Genomic DNA, 23,082 nt, shown 5'->3' with positions numbered 1-23,082 from the left:
GAGCACTTGCAGTTAGTGTAATACAGCTGTGGATTTGCATGCATGCTATGTTGAAGGTACTGTTTGCTCACAGGCTGCATTTCATTGCTTTGTAACGTAATATACACTTAAGACTCCACATACCCTGACATTGCAAACATATCCATCACTGTGTGTTTGCTATTAGATAACTGGAGGAGCTGGTTTTGTGGGTTCCCATCTGACCGACAAATTGATGATGGATGGCCATGAGGTGACTGTGGTGGACAACTTCTTCACAGGAAGAAAGAGGAACGTGGAGCACTGGATTGGTCATGAAAACTTTGAACTCATCAATCACGATGTGGTAGAGCCTCTCTACATTGAAGGTGAGTGAAAAAGTGAAAGTGATAGGTAATGGCCTTTTCTACTTATTTCTACTGTCTGCCTGTTGGTTGAAACAAGTGGTATAATCCACAATGCTGCTATCTCAAGTTATTTTCCATTGAGTCAAATGTGTTTGATTCCAGTATATCTGAAATAAGAAAATACGCTCTGTTTACTACAGCCGTGTTGAATAACACCCCTTAGAAAACGAATAATACATCACTGCCTTGTGAACAGCTCACTGAGATATAAGTGCTCTATGTCTTCAGCATAAAGTAGCACAGTGCTTGATGAAGCCAGACATTCAAATGATGATGCAGGCTTATGTAAGTTAAAAACTCAGACTTCATCCTGAGCTAAAAGCTAGGATTTTAACATGATTTTAACAGTCATCCACCTGCTCATGCCCAATTTGACGTGGACATCATGAGCATGCTTATTAAAACTCTGCACGCTTTGCTGGTTGATCACAAAATGCTTTTTCTGTTATACAGTAAAGTTGTTTATTTTTTAAGAAATGCTAAAAGTTAGGGTTCTACCTGCAGGTGGAAAGAGTATTGAAGTGACTGCGTTTACCTCAAATTATGAAGTTTTAGAATGAGGAACATGTTTTTTTAAATTCGTTTTTTAGTTAGGTGTTTCTCACAAACATTCGATTGTGGTTGCTGAAGTCCGACCTGAGCGAGCCAGAAATAAGAAAGTCAGCTTGCATGGAGGAGGGCCAAAGAGACAGGGGGGCTAAAAGGGCTTGTTTCAGATGGAGCATAAACTGATGGTGTTGCACAGAGGGCCAGTATAACAGACTTTTTTTTTTTTGAACAGTTGACATGCAGAACTACTCTACTGGAGTCCCAGAATAAGAATGTAGAGCTAGAAGCTACAAAAATAGGTCATCTTTAATGCTGTTCTGAGTAGAGGTTACACCACTCCAACCCCCAAAAGAATAAAAAAAAAAAAGAAGAGTAATTTTAAGAAACATACAGTACTTTGGTGTCCACAGTGATGACTTATCACAGGGTCGTCTGACAGTGTTGTAATTCTAACTGCATTTACATTTTAAAAGTTTAATGCTGGAGAAGCTCAATTAAACCTATGTAACTCAAAACATTCATGCTTTGTAGTGTCATACAAAAATATACAAACTATCAGGTTAGCATTTCCTGGATGTGGTTATTTTTAAGAATGGCATTTTAGGGGTTATGAGAATTGAAAATGGGATACAAAAACAAAAGCGTCCATCGATAGTTGAGCTATCTGCACGGATTGGAGTAGCGGTACGGCATGTTTGATGCACTTTGTATCACGATCTGACACCTCAGAGTGGTCAAGATCTGTAGGTGCCTGTCAGGATGGAAAGAGCTTTGGTATTCCGTTTTGATGCCAGAGTATTTGAGTTTCTCTGTTTATCACTTTTTCTTCCAGTCTATCTTTAAATTCCCAGTACATGCTTAGAATTGTTCCAGGGTGCTGAGTGCCTTGATATTCTCAGTCAATCCAAGTGTGTTGACATCGTTTGTTTGCTTTGGTATACCATCTGTCAAAAGCAGCCTAACACTCTGTTAGACTTGGTGTCTACATAGGTGGACGAGAATGGGCAGAGGTGGGATTGTTAACGGCAGGGAGGATTGACGGCTGAGGTAATAGCAGCCAACATGTCTGCTGCAGAAAGGACATACTTAGTATTTTGTTCCAGCGTAGCAATTGGTTTTTCTGCCTGATAATGTCTTAAAGACGTCACTGCAGTTTGGTGTGAAAAAATTTCCCCATTAAAGTACCATACGCATGGAGAGTGCTAATGATGAACACATTTCATATGGAAGAGATCAACCAAACATGACTGATTTACATTTAATGTTATTGCTAATATACAGTCTTGAAAATGTATTCTAAAAATAAATGTGCACAGCAAAAGAGATCTCCTGTTGCTCGCAATAGTCTGATCTGACATCAGTGTCTTTGGAATTTTGAGAGGAACACAAGGTACTGCAGTGGACTTAAAAATACTGAGTGATGGGATGGAATAAGCTTTGAAAGTAAGGCATTGAAGAGGAGGTCACGCTTTCAGTGGCTGATAGGCTTTGCCTTGAAAAGAAATTATTTGAGTGGCCTACAAAACAGGAAAATGCTGTGGAGTGCTAGAGACTGGGAATGAGACAGATAAGTACCTGTTCAAGACTTATAGGGCAGTAAGGACTACTTAGAAGGATAACCACAAAGATCAGATTAAGTACACATAATGCATTTCAAGTTTTTTTTATTGATTATTAAATAACTTTGAAAAGTTTTAATTTGACACATTTGAATTAGTTTAATTAAAGAAAGGATATGGAGAGCAAGGTGTTGCTCCTCTCCACTCAAATGATGGATCCAAAGGAGGAAAAGGTTGCTACAGTTTGGTGCCAGTCAGGTTACAGGAGTTTCCATTTAAAACCAATGTGCAGCTTTTAGGACTCTGACTCTGGGGTTTATTCTCAAAGCGTTTGTATAATCAAAGATTCCCGGGAAAGCCATGGGGGACTCAGTGAATATGGAAGTATCCCACATATTGATTTACCCATTGGCCGTTTGCAGTTTGGGGTAAAAAATAATAGAAATAACTCAAATAACACGACCTACTAATTTCTAATTACGTATGTTATTTATATTGTTCTAAACGCTTTTAAAAATCAGTTTTCTTCCATTTAAAATGTTTGACACATATAGATTTGCAACTCAACCTTGAAAGCCTCAAAGAACAACTGTTCTGGTTTGCAGTAGTACTGTTTTAAACCAAGCATTTCTTCAGAGCTAAAACTTGTTGTATTTGGAGTTCAGACTTACCTGCAGCTCCCAAAGTATAGATAGTTGTTTGTAGTCCATTGTTCTAATATGATATAGCACATATATCTGTTACTCTTAAGCCCTTCAGCTTGAATCTGCTGTTACAGCTTTTTACCTCTCAGCCGTAAAAGGTTAAAGGGGTATTGTAGTCACCCACAGACACCCAAGTTTGTGAAAGCGATAACTGAAGGACAAAGTGATGTAGGAGTTTTTTGCTTTTTGAGTTTAGTCTCCTCTCCTGCTCTTTTAAAGCCTAAGCTTCCTAAATTGATTATCAATAAAGGCTTTAAAACTAAGGAAAAAAATCCTCATATACAGATTTTATGAAAACAGGATTGATTTATTGATTATTGTTTCCTCTGCTCTTCACAGTGGACCAGATCTATCACCTGGCATCTCCAGCCTCTCCTCCTAACTACATGTACAATCCCATCAAAACACTGAAGACCAACACCATTGGCACACTTAACATGCTTGGTAAGTAAAGTCAGTACTCAAGGATAGGGTTAAAAAGACTCACTAATTGCATCGCCTGTAAATCAGAATTGATGCAGCCTTTTTTTTTTAAATTTCTCCATCCGTTTAACAATAAAATATCGTAAATAATTCTTCAGTCTTCAGTTAAGCCTGTATAAAAAATGTCTTTGTTGTCAAGTCAGACTGAAGAAGTAAAGGGAAAGAAATAGATCCATTAGTCTCACTCATTAAATTGTCAGCTTTTTATCCAGCTGCTCCAGAAAAAAATGCCTGTCATATTATTTTGTCTGGGTGCTGTCAGAATATTCAAACTTAGGTTCATTACTTAAGGATATATGATTCTGCGACCTATTCGATCCTTCATGAGAAGTCTGGTGAGGCTTTTTTTGTGTGCTAACAATAGTGATTAAGCTTTCAGATGTAAAATGCATTTCGAAACTCCATCAGTGGTACAGCTCTGAGAGAAGCAAATAACTTTTCTTTTTCATTTTCCTGCTGGTCAGATAATAAGTACTGAGTCAGAATGGCAGGTATATCCTTAATAGTCATGTCATTTTTGAAGGAGCCACCATGAAACATTTATATAATAGAAACCATTGTTGAACAAGTCAAGAGTCGTCTTTGTTATTGTTATGGAAATCTATTCTATTATTTTTTTAAGATAAGAAAACTTTGTCATCCCCAAACTCAGAAAATTAAATGATACGTGGATGCCAATATAACAAAAAGGACCAATGTACTGCTCTATGAGAATGATTCCAGACACTCTCGAGTTGTATCGTCATTGTTTGAAGACAGGTTGCCTCCCACCAGATCACTTGTGCAGCCACCTCACGATTTAAGTGGTTGCCCAGAGGTTCAGAGTGTTACCCGCTCAACCTACCATAACACTGTTGTTTTGTTTGTGTCCTAGGCCTGGCCAAGCGTGTGGGCGCAAGACTCCTGCTGGCTTCTACCTCTGAGGTTTATGGAGGTAAGAAAGATCTCTGAAGCCGGTTGTGTTTTCCACTGCCATTGTGAGCCTTTCGCACACCTGATGTTATTTACTGCTCATTCCTATGATCCATCCTGCATCTTTCACTAAAACGCAGTTTGGGTTTCAATCACAGCAAGAGCACAAGATTGAACAAACCTGGGTGTTAGCTTATGTGTATGTGTGCGCTGTTATATTCATTCACACAACTACAGTTAATCAGATTTTGAGAGTCATAATTGATGAAGAGGTTTAAAAAATCCAAATGATTTCTTAAAATTTGTGCTTATTGTGAGGCTGAAGTATTGTACCGTGTTTACTGTGAGATTCAGAAATGGCAAATGAGAGCTTTACCCTGAATGCTAATGAAGGTATGTCATTCAGCCTGTTCTTACAGGCCTTAATTATTTATTGCAAATGTTTCATCTTATCTGCTCAGTGGTAAAATGCAGCTGTATCTTCTAGGCAGACATGGACGTGTCTGTGTGTGCACCAGTGAACAAGCAATTTTTTTCTGTGTGGAGAAAGCTGAGCTGAAATTATGTGAAAACTGCTTGATCTGTTCCTGAAATAATTTTGTTTCAGATCCAGAGGTACACCCCCAAAATGAGGATTACTGGGGTCACGTGAACCCGATCGGTCCTCGAGCGTGCTACGATGAAGGGAAGCGTGTAGCGGAAACTATGTGTTATGCCTACATGAAGCAGGTATCCTCATCATTTAACATTTACTGTGCAATAACATCGTCTATTCCTGATAATTATTATAAAACAAACCCTACAATTATCTAAAAAACATTTAAATACAAATGAAAATCTCTACAATAATTGAATGTTTCTACTTAAACAGACACTTAATACTTTCTGGATGAGAGGACTAGAAATAACTATCCATGCAAGTGGTGAAAAGGTTTCTAAGATAAACAGGTTTCTAGCAATAAATTTTTTTCATGTCTTGCTATGAGGCTGTTTTTAAGGCGATAGCTTCCCATGGCATGTCGACCTTGTGTTGAGACTTGTGTTTTATGATGAAAAATTCAGCAAAGCTCTTCATGATTTCAGTTATGTTAAGACGGATTGGTATTGACTTGATTGACAACAGCCTTTGATGATCAGATATGATTGACTTCTCTTGCCTTTCCTTCAGGCAGGTGATATTTATTTATCTACCTCGTCCACCGCGCCCCCCTCAGAGCCTCATTATTTTTTTTTTCACACTTACTGAGAGAATTGTTGGAAATGGCTGGCTTTCAGAATCAAATGTCAGCTGTTTATGCTGCGGGACGAGAATATCGCACATAACATCTATTGCCCGGTCATGTAATCAAATTCATTAACATTTAAAAAGTGATGAATGTGGGTTATGGAGCAGATGAAAAGGCATGTCTTACCTGCCTGTCGCCATAAAGAAACATTAAAGGGTGTGTGTGTGTGTACAAAAATTACAGAACAGTTTTTTCCAATCAAGTTATTTGATTGGACAATATGAAATTATGCTTAAAATGTCTCTTTACTTGGTTGTTACATTAATGATCATATGCATACCTGTGTTACATTGTAACAAAGGTGAAGATGAACAAGATTTTAAACAAAACATGCGACAGAGAGAGGAAAAAAATAGAGCGTACAAACTTGGAAGTCACTTGGAAGTTGTGTAATCTCAGCATTTTCTCTCAGTTATCCTTGAGAATGGTGTCTTTACAGCTTTACAGATTAACTGAAGGGACAGATGCAATTTTTTTCCCAGGTTATTAAGGACATGACTTTCAATTTCTTTTAATCCGTTGCAGCTATATTTGGGGCGTGTCACTTCTTCTTTTGTCCTCAATTTGTCCAGTTTCCTCAAATTTTTAAGGGCACACTGCACACCATGTTGAGATATAATAAGTTTTCAGCTAATAGTTTTTAAGGAAAAACCTTGTGTGGTTTAGGCAACAGGCTGTTAGTAACAAAGTGGCTAAACATACAATTTGATTTTTTTCTTTGCTGAGTGTTCTGTTGTGTATAGACAACACTGCTTCATGCCTTGGTTAAGGGTTAACAGACGGTCAGGTGCGGGAACTGGACTGAAATTGAGTGAAAAAGCAGCCAGTGTCCAAAGAAAAACTTTGCAAGACCTCAAGACCAATTAAAAAAATGAAACAAAACTCTGACTTCCTGGAAGCAAAATATAAAGAAATGAGGTGTGACTCAAGACTTTTGCACAGTACTGTATACTACTGTACAGCCTGTAGTGGAGCACAACTTCCTGTTTCTTCATGAGTATCTGAAATCTTGCTGAAAAGTTGGAGACTGTTAGAAATGATGGAGTGCAAAATGTCCCCCTCCCCAATATTATCAGATTTATGCTTCAACATATGAAAGTGAATAAAATTATTCAGCTGGAGCTTCACTTAAAATATTTTTGAAGGTAGAAACCTGCCAGTTTTGAGTGACTGGCTGAGCAGTGCATACAACCTGTAGAAAATGTTCAGCATGAAATATGAATGAAACACGAGGAGTGGGGGATTAAAAGGTTCTGGAAATGGACCTTTTAAACATGGAAAACTGTGCCGAATTTAGATTTGGCGGGTTTCCTGTTTAGCATCATGTTGTCATGCACCTCAGGCTCTTTTCAGTGCGTCTGATTTTTTAAAAAAAATATTTTTTATGTTCACTCTAAAAATGTAGCTATGTCCCCTGAAGCTGGGTCTCCTGTGGTGTGTAAAAAATGGTAATCCCTTAATCAAATTTTCTTTTTTCATGAAGTGGGCAAATTTGCATGGAGTCTCATCTGGATCAGTCCAGGTTGAGAGAGAAAATTGTGTTGGTGTGCCAAAAACAGTCTCCAGGCTCACTGGCACTCAGCACAGTTCTGTGAAAACAAAACTCTGCATTAACAGCCTGACCCTGGGCTTGAACCGCCGTTAGGTTTGAACACTCTGACCTCTTCAAGTGTCTTTGATTTAGCTTGGAGATCCAGCTCTTAACACCAGTCATGATTCATTACTAAATGTAGGTCAGTTTGAAACCCAAGTTGATGTTTTCTTTCATCTGCAGAGATTAGGCAAATTTAAATCAGGTGTTTTTCATTTTTGTAGGCCCCATTCCCAGAACCTTTTGATCACCCTCTCCTATTTATATAGAAGAGGGTGATTATATAGATATATATGTATATAGTTGTAGCTTACATGCATACCAATGCTTACATTAAGACTTTTTGTGTTCACTGGTTAAGTGATCTTTCTATATTTGCAGTTATGCAGTCACAGTGTGTCTAAGACTGCATTAGCTTAATGTTAATTTGCAGGTTTGTTAACGTGTAAGTTCCAGGTATTTTGTCTGAACTTGTCAGTCTTCTTCCTCTGTACACTGGAGTAATTTTTCACTCTGTTTAATGCTGGAACAGCCTCATCCTGGCACTAAAGATTTATCCTACGGGCCAAGTATTCAGTGTTTCATCTGCAATTCAGCACGTATTGGTACATATTTATAAATCTCAAATTTTTAGTTTTTAGAATGGCATCCTGTGCTTTGAGTCATATTTATGTATTCATATTTATTTTTTTCTTCTTTTTATCCAAGAAGTTATATTATGGGTGGTGTTCCTAAAGGTATCCCACAGGTAAAGTAGCTGCAAGTAATTTAAATTTAGTCAGTCTGGCTCATGATCAGAACATCACAGATATCCAGGGCTACAGTTTCTTAAAAATGGCATATTCTGAGAGTCCTGTCAACTCTTTTCATGGTTCTTATTTATTGTCTATTGTCGTAAGTGTACTAATTTCCTCTTAGAAGACTGTTTTCACCAACATCTTCGGTGAGGTGCAGGGACTGAGATTAGTGGAGGAAAAGTAACCCTGCTGAGTGTGTAGAAGTTTACCATTATTTACGGGACGGGGTTACATGAGCACACACGCACAGCCCTTTCGAGACCTCTTCATCATGTTGTCCTCATTGTGTCCTTGATCCTCACCACACTGAATATATTTGCAGGATGTGCCTGTTGAATTTCATGTTCCACATTTTCAAGAGAGCAATTTCCATAATTTTCATGTTTTTATTCATATTACACGACCAAAGACGATTCCACGTAGCATCTGAAGTAGTTTGTGGTGGTGCGTGAGAGTGACTTAAGAAGGTCCGTGGATTTAAAATAAGGAAGAACTTTCTCACTCTGGGATCAAGCAGAGTATCTATCCTCTACTTGGCCTCGATTATTTACTGGTTTTTGACAAGTGGAGGTGATTATGTATGTGTCGGGACAGTATCCTGGAAAAAGTTCTGGCTAAAGGAATTGGTTTAATTTCCTCCAAATTCTCAGTTACTGCTTGAGTAGAAAACATGTTTAATGAGCAATGCAGGAAATTCTTTCTAGATAATCAACAACATATGCAAAATGAGTCCTGATGCTGTGAAGACGACTTAAAGCTCTGTAGGGTCCATGGAGTTGATCAGGAGGAAGTTATCCTTTAATTGTTATCAGGTCAAAGAATCAACCTCAATAAAGTGGGAGATGGTTTCCCCAAAAACAGAACAAAGAAAAATGTCTGGTTAAACTAAATTACTTTTTTATATTTGGCTGTTTTGCTGGGCGCTAAATATAATTGAAGCAGTTTCCTAGTTCAAAGCTTTTTCTCCACTCATTGACTACAGATAAAAGTTAGCATTTATCTATGAGAGGTTCATTATATCTGATTGTCCATGTCTAAATAAAGTGTTTGTCAGACATTCAAATGTTGATTATGGAAGCGGGCTGCTGATGCTTAAAAACAGTAAATCTAAAGAAACTTATTAAAACAAGGACACAGCTGTGTTAGTCTAACAGCTGGAGAGATTCTTAATATGTGATTGTGAGGGCCCCCCCCCCCCATAACACATGGCTTCCGACTCTGTTGGCGTCAGCTGAGTTGTTACAGTTAACAAAGGCTAATCTGCTGACCTTGTCCTTCCCTTATTACCTGCCATGTTGGAAAGGAACTAATTTATTGTGTGTACATCTTATTTGTATGGGTCGATGCTGAGTTTCTAGTTTTTTAAGTGAGCCCAGCCAGACAGTGTAGAGTCAGTGATGTGTATAAAAATGTATATTTTTAAAAACCACAGGAGGCTCAAGGATTGAGTATTGAGATCCTTAAAAAGTATTCAGACACCTCAGAGTTAACAAGTTCTCGGTTCTCCTTTGCTTACAGGAGGGTGTAGAGGTGAGAGTGGCAAGAATCTTCAACACGTTCGGCTCCCGTATGCACATGAACGACGGACGTGTTGTCAGTAACTTCATCCTTCAGGCTCTTCAAGGAGAACCTCTCACTGTATGCATTTTAAGCTTTTTACTTGCTCGGCTTTCACCTCATTTGTATGTGCTGGAAGTATCGAGGCACATCGGGATCATTTTAAAGCACATTGGATTAGTCCCATGTGGAAGATGGTTTAATATCCATATTACATATAATTTTCTTTAACTGAAAATTAAAGGATGGGGTTTTATTATTTCAAATCTAGATCCTGACCTGTTTAACATAATTTCTTTGACATTGTAAAAGTGGTTTAAAAGCATTACATTGAAACCAAATATGGATGCAGTAGAGAGAAATGTAAGGAATGGGAGCAGGGGAGTAACATGCATCCAGAGGTCCAAAGGGGAATCTGTTTCTGAGGGTATTTACACAGGGTAACACATGCTAGCCTTGGCCTTGACTTTGACATTTTACAATGTCAGCTTGCTCAAGGATAGCCTGTTTATTTTATTTCTTCTTCTAGGTTTACGGTACCGGCTCCCAGACAAGAGCCTTTCAGTATGTAAGGTAAGTTTACTAAATTAAACCCATTATATTTATCCCTGAAATGCACAGTTTTTCTCGTCAATCTCCATTGTCTCATTATCTTAAACAACTCTTAAGCCACACCCCCTTTTATTTTTATTTTGCTTCCAAGGAGCCGAACTTCCATTTTTTTGAAGTAATCTTGAGCAATAGTTCTCAAGGCTTTCTGAAGATCATACAAAGTTTTTTCTTTAGACATTTGTTGCTTTTTCACTCGTTTTCAGTCCAGTTCTTGTATTTTCAGCTTTGTTTAGTAAGACCCTCAGCACTGACCTATGAATCAATCATGTATAACAAGGCACCTGATTCAAAGGATGATTCTGTGTCTTAGCAGAAAAATAATTTTAAATTGCATATTGAAGCACTTTGTTATGGTCACATAATTTGCATTTCTTTAGTTGAGTCTACAAAAAATAATAATAAAGGTAACATAGTTTGACATTCATAAAATAGTATTTTTACAAGAGCTTTTAGCTGAAAGCTTATTCAGTTTCCTCAAATATATTACGAATACACTGCTTGTCGAAATATGTCAGGTGGCAGGCCTAAAGTAAACTATCTACAACAAACGAACAGTATCTGAAAGTCAAGTTTTTAAGAGACCAGAAAAAGTCTAGCACACGATTGTTGCCACTGTAAATCTTGTGTATGTTTAGAAGAGGTCAACAGTGAGTGTGTACAGCCACCTGTAAAACACAGTGGAGACTCATTTCAGCCAGTGGTGTTTGAAGTCTGAGAAGTACAGTCAGATTTTGAGACACCATTCACACCACCTGAAAAGCTGTTGATTGGCAACACCTTCATTTTTCAGCATGACTCGAAACACACTGATAATGCAGTAAAAGCATTTTCAGACGAAAACCCCGTTTTCAAATCTCTCCAGGCTAGTGTGGACGTAGCCCAAGGCTGTCAGTCATGGATTAGCCTCCCCAAAGATCCAACCTCAACATTATTGAAGCGGAGAACAGAACAAAAGGCAGCCAACATTCAAAGAAGAGCTTTGAATGTCCTTGAAGCTGCCTGGAGAACTATTCCTGAAGACTAAGAAATTAAAGAAAGCCGTCAAAGAGAGTTTAGACTATGTTAAATTAATTAGTTAATACCAAATATTATGACTTGTTAGTAATGTAAAAACCCTGTTTTTTTTTGTTTTTTTTTACCTTATCTACTCTATTTCCATTTATATTTGGTTATTCTTTACTGAACATTTCTTTATAAATGAAATGAGGTGTGGCTCAAGACTTTTGCACAGTATTGTGTGTCACCTGTTTCAAATACTATAACAAAAAAATACTAATAATGACAAATAACTTTGAATATGAAATATTAAGCAGTCTCTGTACACACACATATGCCAATGTAAACCAGAGTGAGGCTTTTGTTCATGGTGGCATTAAAATGTATGAAAGATATGTTTGTGGGTAGAGTTTTACACTTTTGTAGATTTTAATATAAAGTAAAGAAGCACGGTGTAAGTTCAAAGAGTATTTACTGGTTTCATTTCGTCAGACTGAGCAACAGGGATCAGAGGCACAGAGCATTTGAAGCTCTCGTATCTGATCGTAGCATTTACCTGATGCCCTGTATGACTTTCGTGTTGTGTAAACAGTCTTTGGGTAGCTTTTCTTGAAGTTGAACCTCCAGAAAAAAAATGTATTTCATAACTAACACCTGAAGCTAATCAGATCTAAACTTTCACACCAAGCAATTAAAGATGCGCACTGGAGAATTTCATGATTTCAGTTCTAAAATGTTTTATTAAAAGTTTTTACAGAATTTACAAACAGCATTCATTCATGCATTCAATTTTGCATTGAAGTTTCTTTGTGAGTGATCAAAAGAAAAACAAATAGTTGGATTTCTAAGTGAAAGTAAATCCTTGGAAATTAACAGCAAATGTACCAAAAGTGTTTATGTAAATGGTAACTGTGTCAATAACTAAAGTAATATGATGAGATAAAAGGAATGAACTCAAGATTTAGATTTTTCAAAGGAAGAAACATTGGGTGAAAAGCTGTGATAAATATGGTTGAAGTTATAAAGAAAATTTGCAGAATTATTTATAAATAATGTAATAAATAATGAACAATTTGGGGAACAGCACTAAAAGATTCATTGGTGTGAAGAAGTTCACATCAAGTTTCTGCCGGCGCAGGTCTAGGACTCCTCTTTGGCTGTTGGTATGAATTGTGCCTCAGTTCGGGAAGTGGACAAATAAACTTTGTGTATCTCGTTAGAATAAGTTGAGATCTGGGGTGAGGTTCAAACATGCTGCTTTGTCTATTTCATCGTCCATTTTCTTAACTGCGTATCCAGCTCAGCTGTTTAAGAGGCAGGGTACATCCTGAATATGGCCATCACACGGCTGTTTCATCAGAGTTAATTAAATATAAAACAATATTAAATGTAATAGAAACAAAAATCACAATTAAGTTCCCTTAACTGTCCCTGTGTTTGTTTTTGATATCAGATTGTTAACCTGCTAAATTCTAAATTAACTTTTCCAGAGTTGGACAGTCTTATCTCAGTGTGCACTTGCCTGCCAGTGTTGAGGTCTAATTATGTTAATTAAGTGTGTGTGTGTGTGTGTGTGTTAGGGAGAGTGAGAGTAAAACAAGTGTCAGTCAGGGTATGCTGATACACTTGGAGACGTGGAGTATACACGGTGTCCTGATTAAAGAAATATGTTCATAAAGTGTCCTTCATATTAAAAATAGAGCGTGCTCCTGTCTGTGTTTTCCAGTGATCTGGTGAATGGCCTTGTCTTGCTGATGAACAGTAACATCAGCAGTCCAGTCAATCTGGTGAGTTCATAATATGTGGCTGCGTTTCATAAATTGAAAGGCAAATTGATTCTGTGCGTCTGACACTTGCTGACTCTGATGTAATGGATTAATTTGTTTTTCAGGGAAACCCAGAAGAGCACACTATATTGGAGTTTGCTCGCCTCATTAAAAGTCTCGTTGGTAAGTCTTGTGCGGCCTGTGCCGGCTCATGCCTCGTCATCTTTTTATCCTGGTGGTATAAGGTCGCCCTCACAGGGAGGAAGTTGGGAGGACATTTAAAAGCAGGATCACTTTCTTGTTTGGAGCAAATCACAGCTAACCATAAATGCAACCAAAATAGCGTCAGCTGCAATGGGGATGTCAGCGGGCCTCAGCATGAAGTATGCTAATGAAAACATACCTGAGGCAGAGAACCATGAAAGATTGCTCGGTCATAACCAGAATCCAAGAATGTGATACAACTGATGTAAGGTGTATTCCAGTGGATTGGTGACAGGTGAAGGTTCACAAGCTTTAAATGGGCTGCAAAAAGTGACCTCATGTGACAAAATAACCAAAAGAAGTGACGATACAGTGTTGCGTATATCATGTGTTGATCAGTGTTACTTATTTGTGGTAGTAGAGGCTCCAGTCTGCAGAGCAGTTCTAAGACAACGATAAGTCTAACATGAGAGTTATACCTGCTGATTTCTTTTCTTTTTTTTTAAACGTGTGTATACGTGCAAGGAAGGTTTGTTTAAAAGTGTGTCTTGGGAAGTCTGGCAGCATCTTATACCCACAGAGTGTATGATAAAAGATGAACTTTTGGGGTCTGAATAGTGAGGTGGAAGTGCCCTAAACCTGCATTCTTTCCTGTGGCCAACAGGGGGCATTTCCTTTGTTGGCACCAAAAAAATCTATCTATATGTTGAAAATAGATATATTAAAAAAAATGTGAAAATGAGTGTTGATGTCTGCTTTACTACCTCAGTAAACTGTTTATGGATTTTAATTTTAATTTTGTAAACTGTGGTGCCCAGCAGAGTGAAAAAGACGTTTGCGTTATCGAGTTCTCACATAGGAGGAGGAATGACTCCTTAAGTACACACTTTAAATTTAAATCTAAGTTCTGCACTGCAGAAACACCAAGAAGGAGGTGTTTCGTTGTTTTGCAGTGGTAAACAAATAAGTCTAGTTTTCATTTTAGTTTTTTGATGATATTGGAAAAGCGTAAACTCAGTTGCAGCCACCAAATCTCTGACTGATGGAAAAACAGACCACAGTGTGAAATGTTTGTCATCATGTGAAACACACTCTGTATTGAATGAATAGTTGTGATTGGTCCAGCACTATCAAAACCAGGCGTAACCTCGGGGGTGTCAAGGGTTATTTAAGGTGGAATTACTTTTTTTTTTGTCTTTGTGGTCTCTGCAAAGATATGCATGTTTGTTTGTTTGGTTGGTATGTTTTACTGGTATAGTGTCTTACATTATCAGTCGCTATAGTGTGACATCATATTGCAGTCTCTGACTTACTTTCATAGTAAACAGCCAGGGCCAAACCTGTCACTGAATGTAGTTCCCTAAAGGTAAACAGTCCCTTCAGTTGGCTCTGTGAAGAATAATAACATCCTCCTCCCTGCTGTCCTTTAAAACACTTCCATGTACACACGCAGTGAGCCGAAGCCAGATCCAGTTTCTTCCTGAGGCCCAGGACGACCCACAGAGGAGAAGACCCGACATCCGCAAAGCCAAGATGATGCTTGGCTGGGAACCGGTGGTACGTGTGACGCACGACAGACGCCGAGATTATTCTGAGATATTTGTAGTGCACACATGCTGTCTTCCACCATCAGTATACTTGATGTCCTGAAGTTTTTAATAGTGACTGAGCTGAGTGTTAAAAATGTTACATAATTTACTTGCGATTAAGTGTAAAAGAAACTCTTTGCAGTCCTGTGAAAACAAAGTACTGCGTCGATAGGAATTAGCAGGGTAAATACCAGCTGGATGCTGCTAATCTTTATAAAAGCAGAAGTTTGGGGAGTTATCCCACGGGGGAAAAAAATCAGTGATGAGCTTAGCCAAGCAGCTATTCCTACCATCAGTTTGGCACATTTCAGACTCTAAAGTTAACAGGTGTCAGTTAGCATGTTCAGTTCAATTCAGTTTTATTTATATAGCGCCAAAACACAACAACAGTTACCTCCAGGTGTTTGATATTGTAAGGTAAAGACCCACAATAATACGTAAAAATCAGAGAAAAACCCCCTATGAGCACATACCTAGGTGACAATGGGAAGGAAAAACTCTTTTAATGGGAAGAAAGCTCCAGCAGAATTGGGCTCAGGGAGAGGCGGCCATCTGTCGCAACCGGTTGGGGGTGAAGGGAGGGAATATTAAAGTTAAAGGCAGCACAGTTTGAAACAGGAAAAAAAAGAGCTTATAGATGATAGCTATATTCAATATTTCTATCATCCAGTATCAATCTCACTGTTACCTCTTTAACCTCCTGAGGGAAAAATAAATGAATTTATCCAAAACATCAAAGGCCAGTCACACCGTGACTTCATAATATTTACAATTATTCCTATGAATTCAACACCTTAACTCGGAAAGAGAAGGGCAGGCTGTGAATATATATGACAGGGGGCTGTATTAGCCGGACTGTCAGTGATGTAAGATGCTAAATGATCGGTTAAGGGAAGGTATTCGACTCCGAGGTGTCAAGCACCTCCTGTTCCTCCTGTCAGTGTTTGATGTGTTGTCTTGTGTTGACAGGTGCCCCTGGAGGAAGGCTTAAACAAAACAATTCAGTACTTCAGCAGAGAGCTGGAGCACCAGGCTAACAACCAGTACATCCCCAAACCTAAAGCTGCCCGCATGAAGAAAGGAAGACCCAGACACAACTGAGCCTTACTGTTCCAACTCAACACAAAGATGTTAAGACTCCTTAAAGTGCAGCTCTGTGAAATACACTGCTGATTGCTGCACTCTGGGAAATGGAGTCTTTTTTTTTTGACAAGCAGAGACATCCTACTCTTAAAACATATTTTACAGACTGTTGCCCTGCACTGGACCTACAATTTTAGTGTCAGTAAGGCCGCCTTACTGCAGCTTGTGTGACAGACGAGCCTGAATCAGAGGCAACAAACTGAAGGCAAGAAACTTGCCTCAATCTACTTTCTTTTGTGAATTTATGCTTTTGCTATTTAAATCGCCGACATGAGAATTCTGCAAACAGCTTGCACTGTGCATCTGTGCTTTGTGTTTACTTTGTGTTTTGTCTGTAGAAACAAGCTATCTGAATTTGGTTTTTTCCACTGGATGTTTTGTCCTTCGATCAGTGGCGTGCCGGCACCCTGTTGGCTGTCCATGCAGCGCACCGCAGGGCTGGGATAAACCTTCTAGAAAGACTGTTACAGATTTGCTTTTCACAACATCTTCCGTGTTTGTTGATTAATTATTTCGGGTGAAGATGCTATTTTAATAAAATATTTCCAATACTTTGCGTTTGATGTTGGTGGTTAAAGACACTCACGTACTGTTGAGTCGGATTTAAGAAAAAAAAAACATGGCAGAGCCAAAGAACTAGAGAGCTACATCTTTATTTACAGCTAAAGGCAGAGAGGAAACCAGCTGTAGTTGTCGGGCAGGTGGATGTCTATGAATAAAAATTATTTTAGAATTAGTACGTAGAAAGAGAGAAAATTATCATGAGAAATATGCAAAAGACAGAATACCTGTGAAGTACTTGAACAGGTGTGAGACTAAAGAGATAGAAGGCGACTAACTGAAAGATCCAAAACCTTTGGTGCTTGTATTCTCAATGCAGTGAGTGCATAAATCTGCTCATAATGCAAATGATTCCTTTTAGTACACCTAATTTAAAGTTGGAGTAAGGGTATGTCTCCTGGGAATGAATGCTGCTTAATGTACCACACTCTGATGGGACTGATATGCACCCAGATGTGTGCGTATCTGTGGTTAATAGTAGTCGTAGTTAACATCAGCGCCATGTCTGTAAGAAGAAGGATCTCGCGGGGCAATGGGAGCATTTTCATCATAGTGGTGCTGACGGCCGGGGTCGTTGGCACGCGCGTGGTCCCTCCAGTACGCCATGTCGGCCTCCAGCCTCTGGTGAGACAAAAACACCACGGATGTCACTTGTTAATAAACTCAATAGAAGTCTGAAGCCAGCAGACGCACAGGGTGCTGATAAGATGACCACAAAGACTGTCAGCAGGCATAGCTGTGGCAAACAGACCTGCATGAAAGGTAAACGCTGAAAAGGCCGATGCTATGACAGCTTTGGCCTTTTAAAGGAAGCAACAGCAAATGGCATTAGCACAAGGTGTCAACATGGCGCTGTTGGAGAAATACTTCTGTAGCGGGGTGAAACACATGCTGTCAGCTGTCAGAAATGGCAGCGGGGAGCTACTTTGTGCACTCGGCTCTCCTTTTTCTGCCCTTGTTCTGCGTTCCCTTCGCTCCTTAGGGTCCCCGGCGAGTTCTACACGAGAGCCGCTGACCTGGAAGAAAGCTGAATCTGGCGCTGTAAGTGGGCTTCTGTTTGTGCGTGAGAGAGAGGAAATTCATGTTGTCGCGTGTTCAGCCCTGCACCTGTACTTATCTGTTCATGATTTGGCCTTTTGAGGAATGTTTCAAGCATCGTTCAGCCATCAGACCAGTGTTTAACCTAAAATGTTTGTCTTCAAAACAAATGAGATGAATGAAAGGTCTCAACTTTTTGTACTCTCTGTGTATGTGTTTGTGTTACTCTCATAGTTATTTTTAAGTGTTCCTCTTGGTTTTACTCACCTAAACCGACATTACTGAATAGTTGTAATGGTATTTTACTATAACATAAAGTAAGTCTTAAAGTTGACCTCTCCCAGAAGAAACATAACTCACCTGCTCATCATATCCCATGTACATAAACTGCATGATCCACTGCTGTACGTCCGGTCTGCTGCGATCCCAAAGGTTCCTCTTGGTTCTGCTCAGTTTTGCCAGGAACTCTTTGGCTTTGGAAGAAGGAACTGCAACTGAGGACCGTGATGCTGCAGTACCGGTTCCTGCCACTGGATGGAGGCACAACAAGGGGTGGGGGGGAGAAAGGCATGGTATTTTGAAAAATACTTAATGTTGTTGAGTTTTCTATCAGCCGCACAAAGACAATGTTAGGTACGTGTTTAAGGATGTTACCATCTCGCTTCAAGATCTTGTGTAAGTGGCCGTCGCTGGATACTGTAAAGGAGAGTCAACAGAGACATAATGAGCTGCAGTACAAATGCTTTTCTTCGTGGCAGGTATGTTAGACTGGTGATAAATAATAAAAACAACTAACTCAGACATAATTAATCTTTAAAACAGCCACACATTTTAACCAGTCAGCTTAAGGTGTCTGTTTCTTTCTGATGCCATCTTCACAAAATTATAAATACTATTCATTTATACACACTCACCGGATGATTTGTTAGCTACACCAAACTGGGCCCCTCTTTGCCTTCATAACAGCCTTCATTCTTAATGGCACAGATTCAAAAACATTCCTAATTTTTTTGACATGACCGAATGACACAGTTGCTGCAAATTTGCCAGCTACATAGCCATGATCCCGCTCCACCACATCCCAAAGATTCTCTATTAAATTCAGATCTGGTGAGTGTAGAGACCATTTGAGTGCGGGGAACTCAAACATACAGAAGAGCATGGTTATTTTAAGTGGTTACTTGTTGCTGTTGCTTTCCTATCAGCTTGAAGCAGTCTGGCCATTCTCTGGCCGCTGACCTCAACGAGACATTTTCATGCAGAGAACTGCTGGTAACTAGATAATGTATCTTTTCTTTGTTCATTCTCTGTAAATCGTACAGATGCCGATCAGCAGTAACACTTAGACCAGACTATCAGTCACTAACAACTGCGCCGCATTCAAAGTCACTCACATCACTTTCTTCCTCATTGTGATGCACAGTTTGAACTTCAGCAGGTCGTCTTGACCGTGTCTACCTGTCTAAATATACTGAGTTGCTGCAATGTGATTGGCTGATTACATATTTGAGTTAGCAAGCAGTTGAACATGCGTGCCTGACAAAGTGGCTGGTGAGCATCTGTCTGCATTTCTTTATGTTGTTTGCAGTGCAGCAGTTTTTCTGGTTGGCATCAGTAGTTTTACACCCTTCACATGTGCTTACTCAGCCGGCAAGTTGCCAACTTGCATCCAAAGAAAGCAGCTTCTGGCAAATTTGCATGTAAATAAATGTGCTGCGGTCACTTCCTAGAGCTCTTCTGGCACACTGTTGACCCAATGTTTGGAGCACTCGTGTCCAAGAGTTCACCAAACCAATCTAGTCAGATGACGTTTTACTGCCCTTTATTGAGCCCCGTGCATTTGGGTGATGTTTCTGTAACTTAGTCTTTTGTTTGTTTCGGAACATTTAAACAGAAAACTGAGCTCAACACCGGAAGATGCACAGAAATACAGCCGTACAGGCATTTCAGTGGCATAATTCGAGATAAAGTTGGAGAGAAGTAGATTTATTCAGAATGTTCTCAGTACTGCAGCAGCTTGGCCTTCATAATGTACTATTAGTCATTATTAGTCATTCTTTCCACAGCTCTGCAGTGGTGTAATTATTCTTTTCTCTAACCATCATCATTAGAAATGTGTCCACTTCCTGACATCTGTAATAGTGCGTCAATCTGCTGATGTTCAAGGTCCCTAGATGATTTATCCTACTGGCTCATTTACTGACCTACTCTGTAGTTCCAGCAACTAATCAAATAATCAAAATCCAGCTTTGGTTGTTTGAGTACCTACAAGAGTCCTGACAGCAACTTCATCCTTGGTTTAACCTTTTTGCCTTGCAAATGTTATCATGCTAACATGATAAACTGATTCATTCTCAGAGAGGAATGGGCAAACTGCTTCAACTTGGTAGGAATATAATGGTAACTAAATCGTGCGATACCAGGGCATGGTGGCTGTACAGCAGGATGCTAAAACCCATCAGTCCTAAAACTATGCATGATGCATGTCCGGAAACATCGTTTGCTGTAGAAACCATATGGTTTGCAGGCTGGTGCTTCAGACCACGAAGTTTGAAGGAAACCATAAATAAGCAGAAGCACATTCCCTTTTTTTCAGAATGACTTTAATAGTGTTTTCCTCAGCTATTTACCTTCACATTACTGTTTCATATCATAGTTAGGGCCATTTAAGTGTTGGATATCTTGTTAGATCACTGCGTATTAGTTGACTTTGTCTTATTCTTCATACTTGAACAAACTTTAATTTTAAAACAGATCCTTTTCAGTTTCAAGCATGCAGGGATTGTTTCACTCTTATTTTATTTAAAGAAAAGCTCTTTATGAGCCATGTGTTTGCAGGCTTTTCAACAGAAGATTATTGAAGCAGATGTGAAGCAGATGTGAGTTTGCTCAGATGGATTTTTCATTTAAAGTGACTTTAAATTCTGTGGAACCTTCTTACAAAATAGAATGAACTGAAAACAAAGACGACTTTGCAGGTTTCTAAAATGCATTTCAGAAGGGATCAATTGCACTTTAAGTTTGTGGAATATAGTAAAACATCTAAGTCTGATCCCTTTTTCTTAACGAATGTAAAGAAATGCATCTTTTTAACTAGTGCCAGTGCAGTTAAAAAGAAAAAAAGCAGCTGCAGAAATAAGACCTAATGGTATTGGAAACACTCGAGTCAGTAAAAGATGCAAACTTAGAAGAAGCCAAAGAAAAACAAAAGATTTTGCTTACCTCTAAGAGCTAATAATGTCAGCAGTATAGCCAACCCCATTACCCTCAAATAGAAATGCTGGGATGCCATGTTGTACCCACTCACTCTTTCCAGATCTCCTTAAAGGCAGCAACTGTGCAAAAGCATTTGCACAACCATAAGAATGGGCGGAAACCCCGACTTTCCAAGTGGAAACTGGCCTGTGGCAGTGGAATGGTTTCACCTCCTTGCCTTCAGAAACACGACTGCACCTGGGAGGTTTTTTTTTTCTCCCCCTTAAGTGAATTTTCATGTGTGTACCAGATACTTTTCCAACTCCAGCTCAGTGTGTGAGCAGCGGGGTTTGTGGGAATGCAGTTTGTCATGTGGGTTTATTCTGTGGAAAAAAACATTCCAGATTTTGAGCCTTTGCAAAGTGAAGTTGGTTAACTTCAGCTGCACCAATATGTTTTTCTATAACAAGAAATGTTGCTACACTTTCTAAAGGGATTCAAACTGTGCAGCTTTAAATCTTTCTGCATTTTTATGCATATTTCTAGCAGCAATTTCCCTCCAAAAATGCACTAAAATACCTGAGCAGGAACCCAGAAAGTGGAGAGAGCTGCTTGAGTTTTATTTCGGCAACAAGTCTGTGACCAGCAGGGAGAATCTCTTTGCTCTTGTGTAAACCTTCAAATCTTTTGCGACTGCCTGAAGGACAGAGTGACGCGGTGAGTCTGAAGAATGTATAAAAAGCAACATTCAGGTGAAGAGAAGGTGAAATGACTGAGTGGCTGCAGCTTGAATTATCTTCTCTCTTCCATATTTTAAATTCACCAGCTGAAAGTGGAGACTTTCAATACAGCCACATTACATCTAATCAGTTTACACATATACTGGCACCTTTCAGCCAAGCGGTATCTTACTCTATAAAACCTTTTTGATGTGAAACATATTTGCATGTTAATGAATTCTATTTAATTCTATATACAATAAATTCTGGATTTCTCCTCTTAAAGAAGTTGTAGTTCTTCCTTTCAGACAGTTTTTCCGCAATTCGATGTGGGAGTAATCTCTGATACAGAAGTCTGAGTACAGAAGCCCCGCTCACCTGTTATTCAAAACTTCAGATTGAAAAAGGTAGCCAATCAGGAGACGGTTACCTAAAGCTAAAGTTGGCTGTGCCAAGCCTCAGTATAAGGCAAATATGATGGATTTGTAGTCTGGATCCCGCAAAGCTTCTCTGTAAAGTCCACAAATAAAAATATGGAGTCTTTAAAAACCTTCAGCTGCTGGAATCACTGTTGTTATTCGCCTACCTCAGGGGCTTTATTTCATCTGTTGTGTGTATTACCTGGAGTGGTTGTAATACAGGTTTTCTAGCTTTTGTGTTTGTCAGGTGGCTGACTGAACATGTACATTACTGTTTCTGCTGCTGCCTCCGTGCTCCACACAGCAGATTTACAGTTGTGGTCAGATGTTTTTGTCAACTCATCACTGGCATGAAAGTCATGGTAGTTTTGGGGCTTTTAATTACTTCTTTGAACGGTTCATTTTCCAGGGTGGAATGATTGTACAGCAGACATCTTTAATGACTTTAAGAAATAAGAACTGAGTGAGCATGTTATGTGGGATATTTTTCTAACTGAACACAGGGTCAAGGCTCGTGTATACGTGAGCTCAAATCTTTTAATAAATGGTGCTGAGAGTTCTCCAGGTCCAAGGCCTATTAACTTTTTGTTTGTGGTCATGACTGACTACAACTGGTAGTTTGTCTTTGCCAGCATAAAAAGGACTCATTGATCAAAACTCGAAAAACAGGAAAGTCCGAAGAACTCAGTGCAAATGTAAGAAGGAGAATTTTAGATTTACACAAGGTAGGAAGGTCTCATGGTACAGATGTGTCACCACTTTGCGAAGGTCTTGAAGAAACTCAATTCAATTCAATTCTCTTATCCTGTCCTCCTCCTCTCTCCCCAACCGGTCGCAGCAGGTTCTTCTGGAGGTTTCTTCCTGTTAAAAGGGAGTTTTTCCTTCCCACTGTCGCCAAAGTGCTTGCTAATAGGGGGTCATATGATTGTTGGGCTTTTCTCTGTGTGTATTATTGTAGGGTCTACCTTACAATATAAAGTGCCTTGAGGTGACTGTTGTTGTTATTTGGCAGTGTA

At 39.2% G+C, this 23,082-nt stretch overlaps 2 protein-coding genes across 3 annotated transcripts in view; one reads left to right on the top strand and one right to left on the bottom strand.

The window, feature by feature from the left end:
• uxs1 (UDP-glucuronate decarboxylase 1) overlaps positions 1 to 16,685 on the top strand; it is a 33,546-nt gene extending 16,861 nt beyond the window's left edge. For both annotated transcript variants that reach the window (XM_084907648.1, XM_084907647.1), the window contains 10 exons: positions 167 to 347; positions 3,538 to 3,642; positions 4,556 to 4,615; positions 5,201 to 5,322; positions 9,786 to 9,905; positions 10,354 to 10,397; positions 13,159 to 13,219; positions 13,324 to 13,381; positions 14,856 to 14,959; positions 15,961 to 16,685. In XM_084907648.1, coding sequence (XP_084763774.1) covers positions 167 to 347; positions 3,538 to 3,642; positions 4,556 to 4,615; positions 5,201 to 5,322; positions 9,786 to 9,905; positions 10,354 to 10,397; positions 13,159 to 13,219; positions 13,324 to 13,381; positions 14,856 to 14,959; positions 15,961 to 16,092 — 987 coding nt within the window. In that variant the 3' untranslated portion in view covers positions 16,093 to 16,685. The remainder of the gene's footprint in view (positions 1 to 166; positions 348 to 3,537; positions 3,643 to 4,555; positions 4,616 to 5,200; positions 5,323 to 9,785; positions 9,906 to 10,353; positions 10,398 to 13,158; positions 13,220 to 13,323; positions 13,382 to 14,855; positions 14,960 to 15,960) is intronic.
• Positions 16,686 to 16,757: 72 nt separating this feature from the next.
• Positions 16,758 to 21,463, bottom strand: ecrg4a (ECRG4 augurin precursor a). The gene is made up of 4 exons (XM_084907649.1): positions 20,956 to 21,463; positions 18,388 to 18,429; positions 18,094 to 18,263; positions 16,758 to 17,316 (listed from the first exon to the last, which is right to left on the bottom strand). Exons 1-4 carry the CDS (start codon positions 21,023 to 21,025, stop codon positions 17,167 to 17,169), a joined length of 432 nt encoding a protein of 143 aa, XP_084763775.1. The 5' UTR covers positions 21,026 to 21,463; the 3' UTR covers positions 16,758 to 17,166.
• Between the last annotated feature and the right edge of the window lie 1,619 nt (positions 21,464 to 23,082).

Source organism: Perissodus microlepis, chromosome 16 (genome assembly GCF_051167445.1).
Source record: "Perissodus microlepis isolate ML-2025 ecotype Zambia chromosome 16, ASM5116744v1, whole genome shotgun sequence".
NCBI classification, from domain to species: Eukaryota; Metazoa; Chordata; class Actinopteri; order Cichliformes; family Cichlidae; genus Perissodus; species Perissodus microlepis.
Note: the sequence above shows the minus strand (reverse complement) of the source record. Positions and strands in the feature narration are given on the sequence as shown.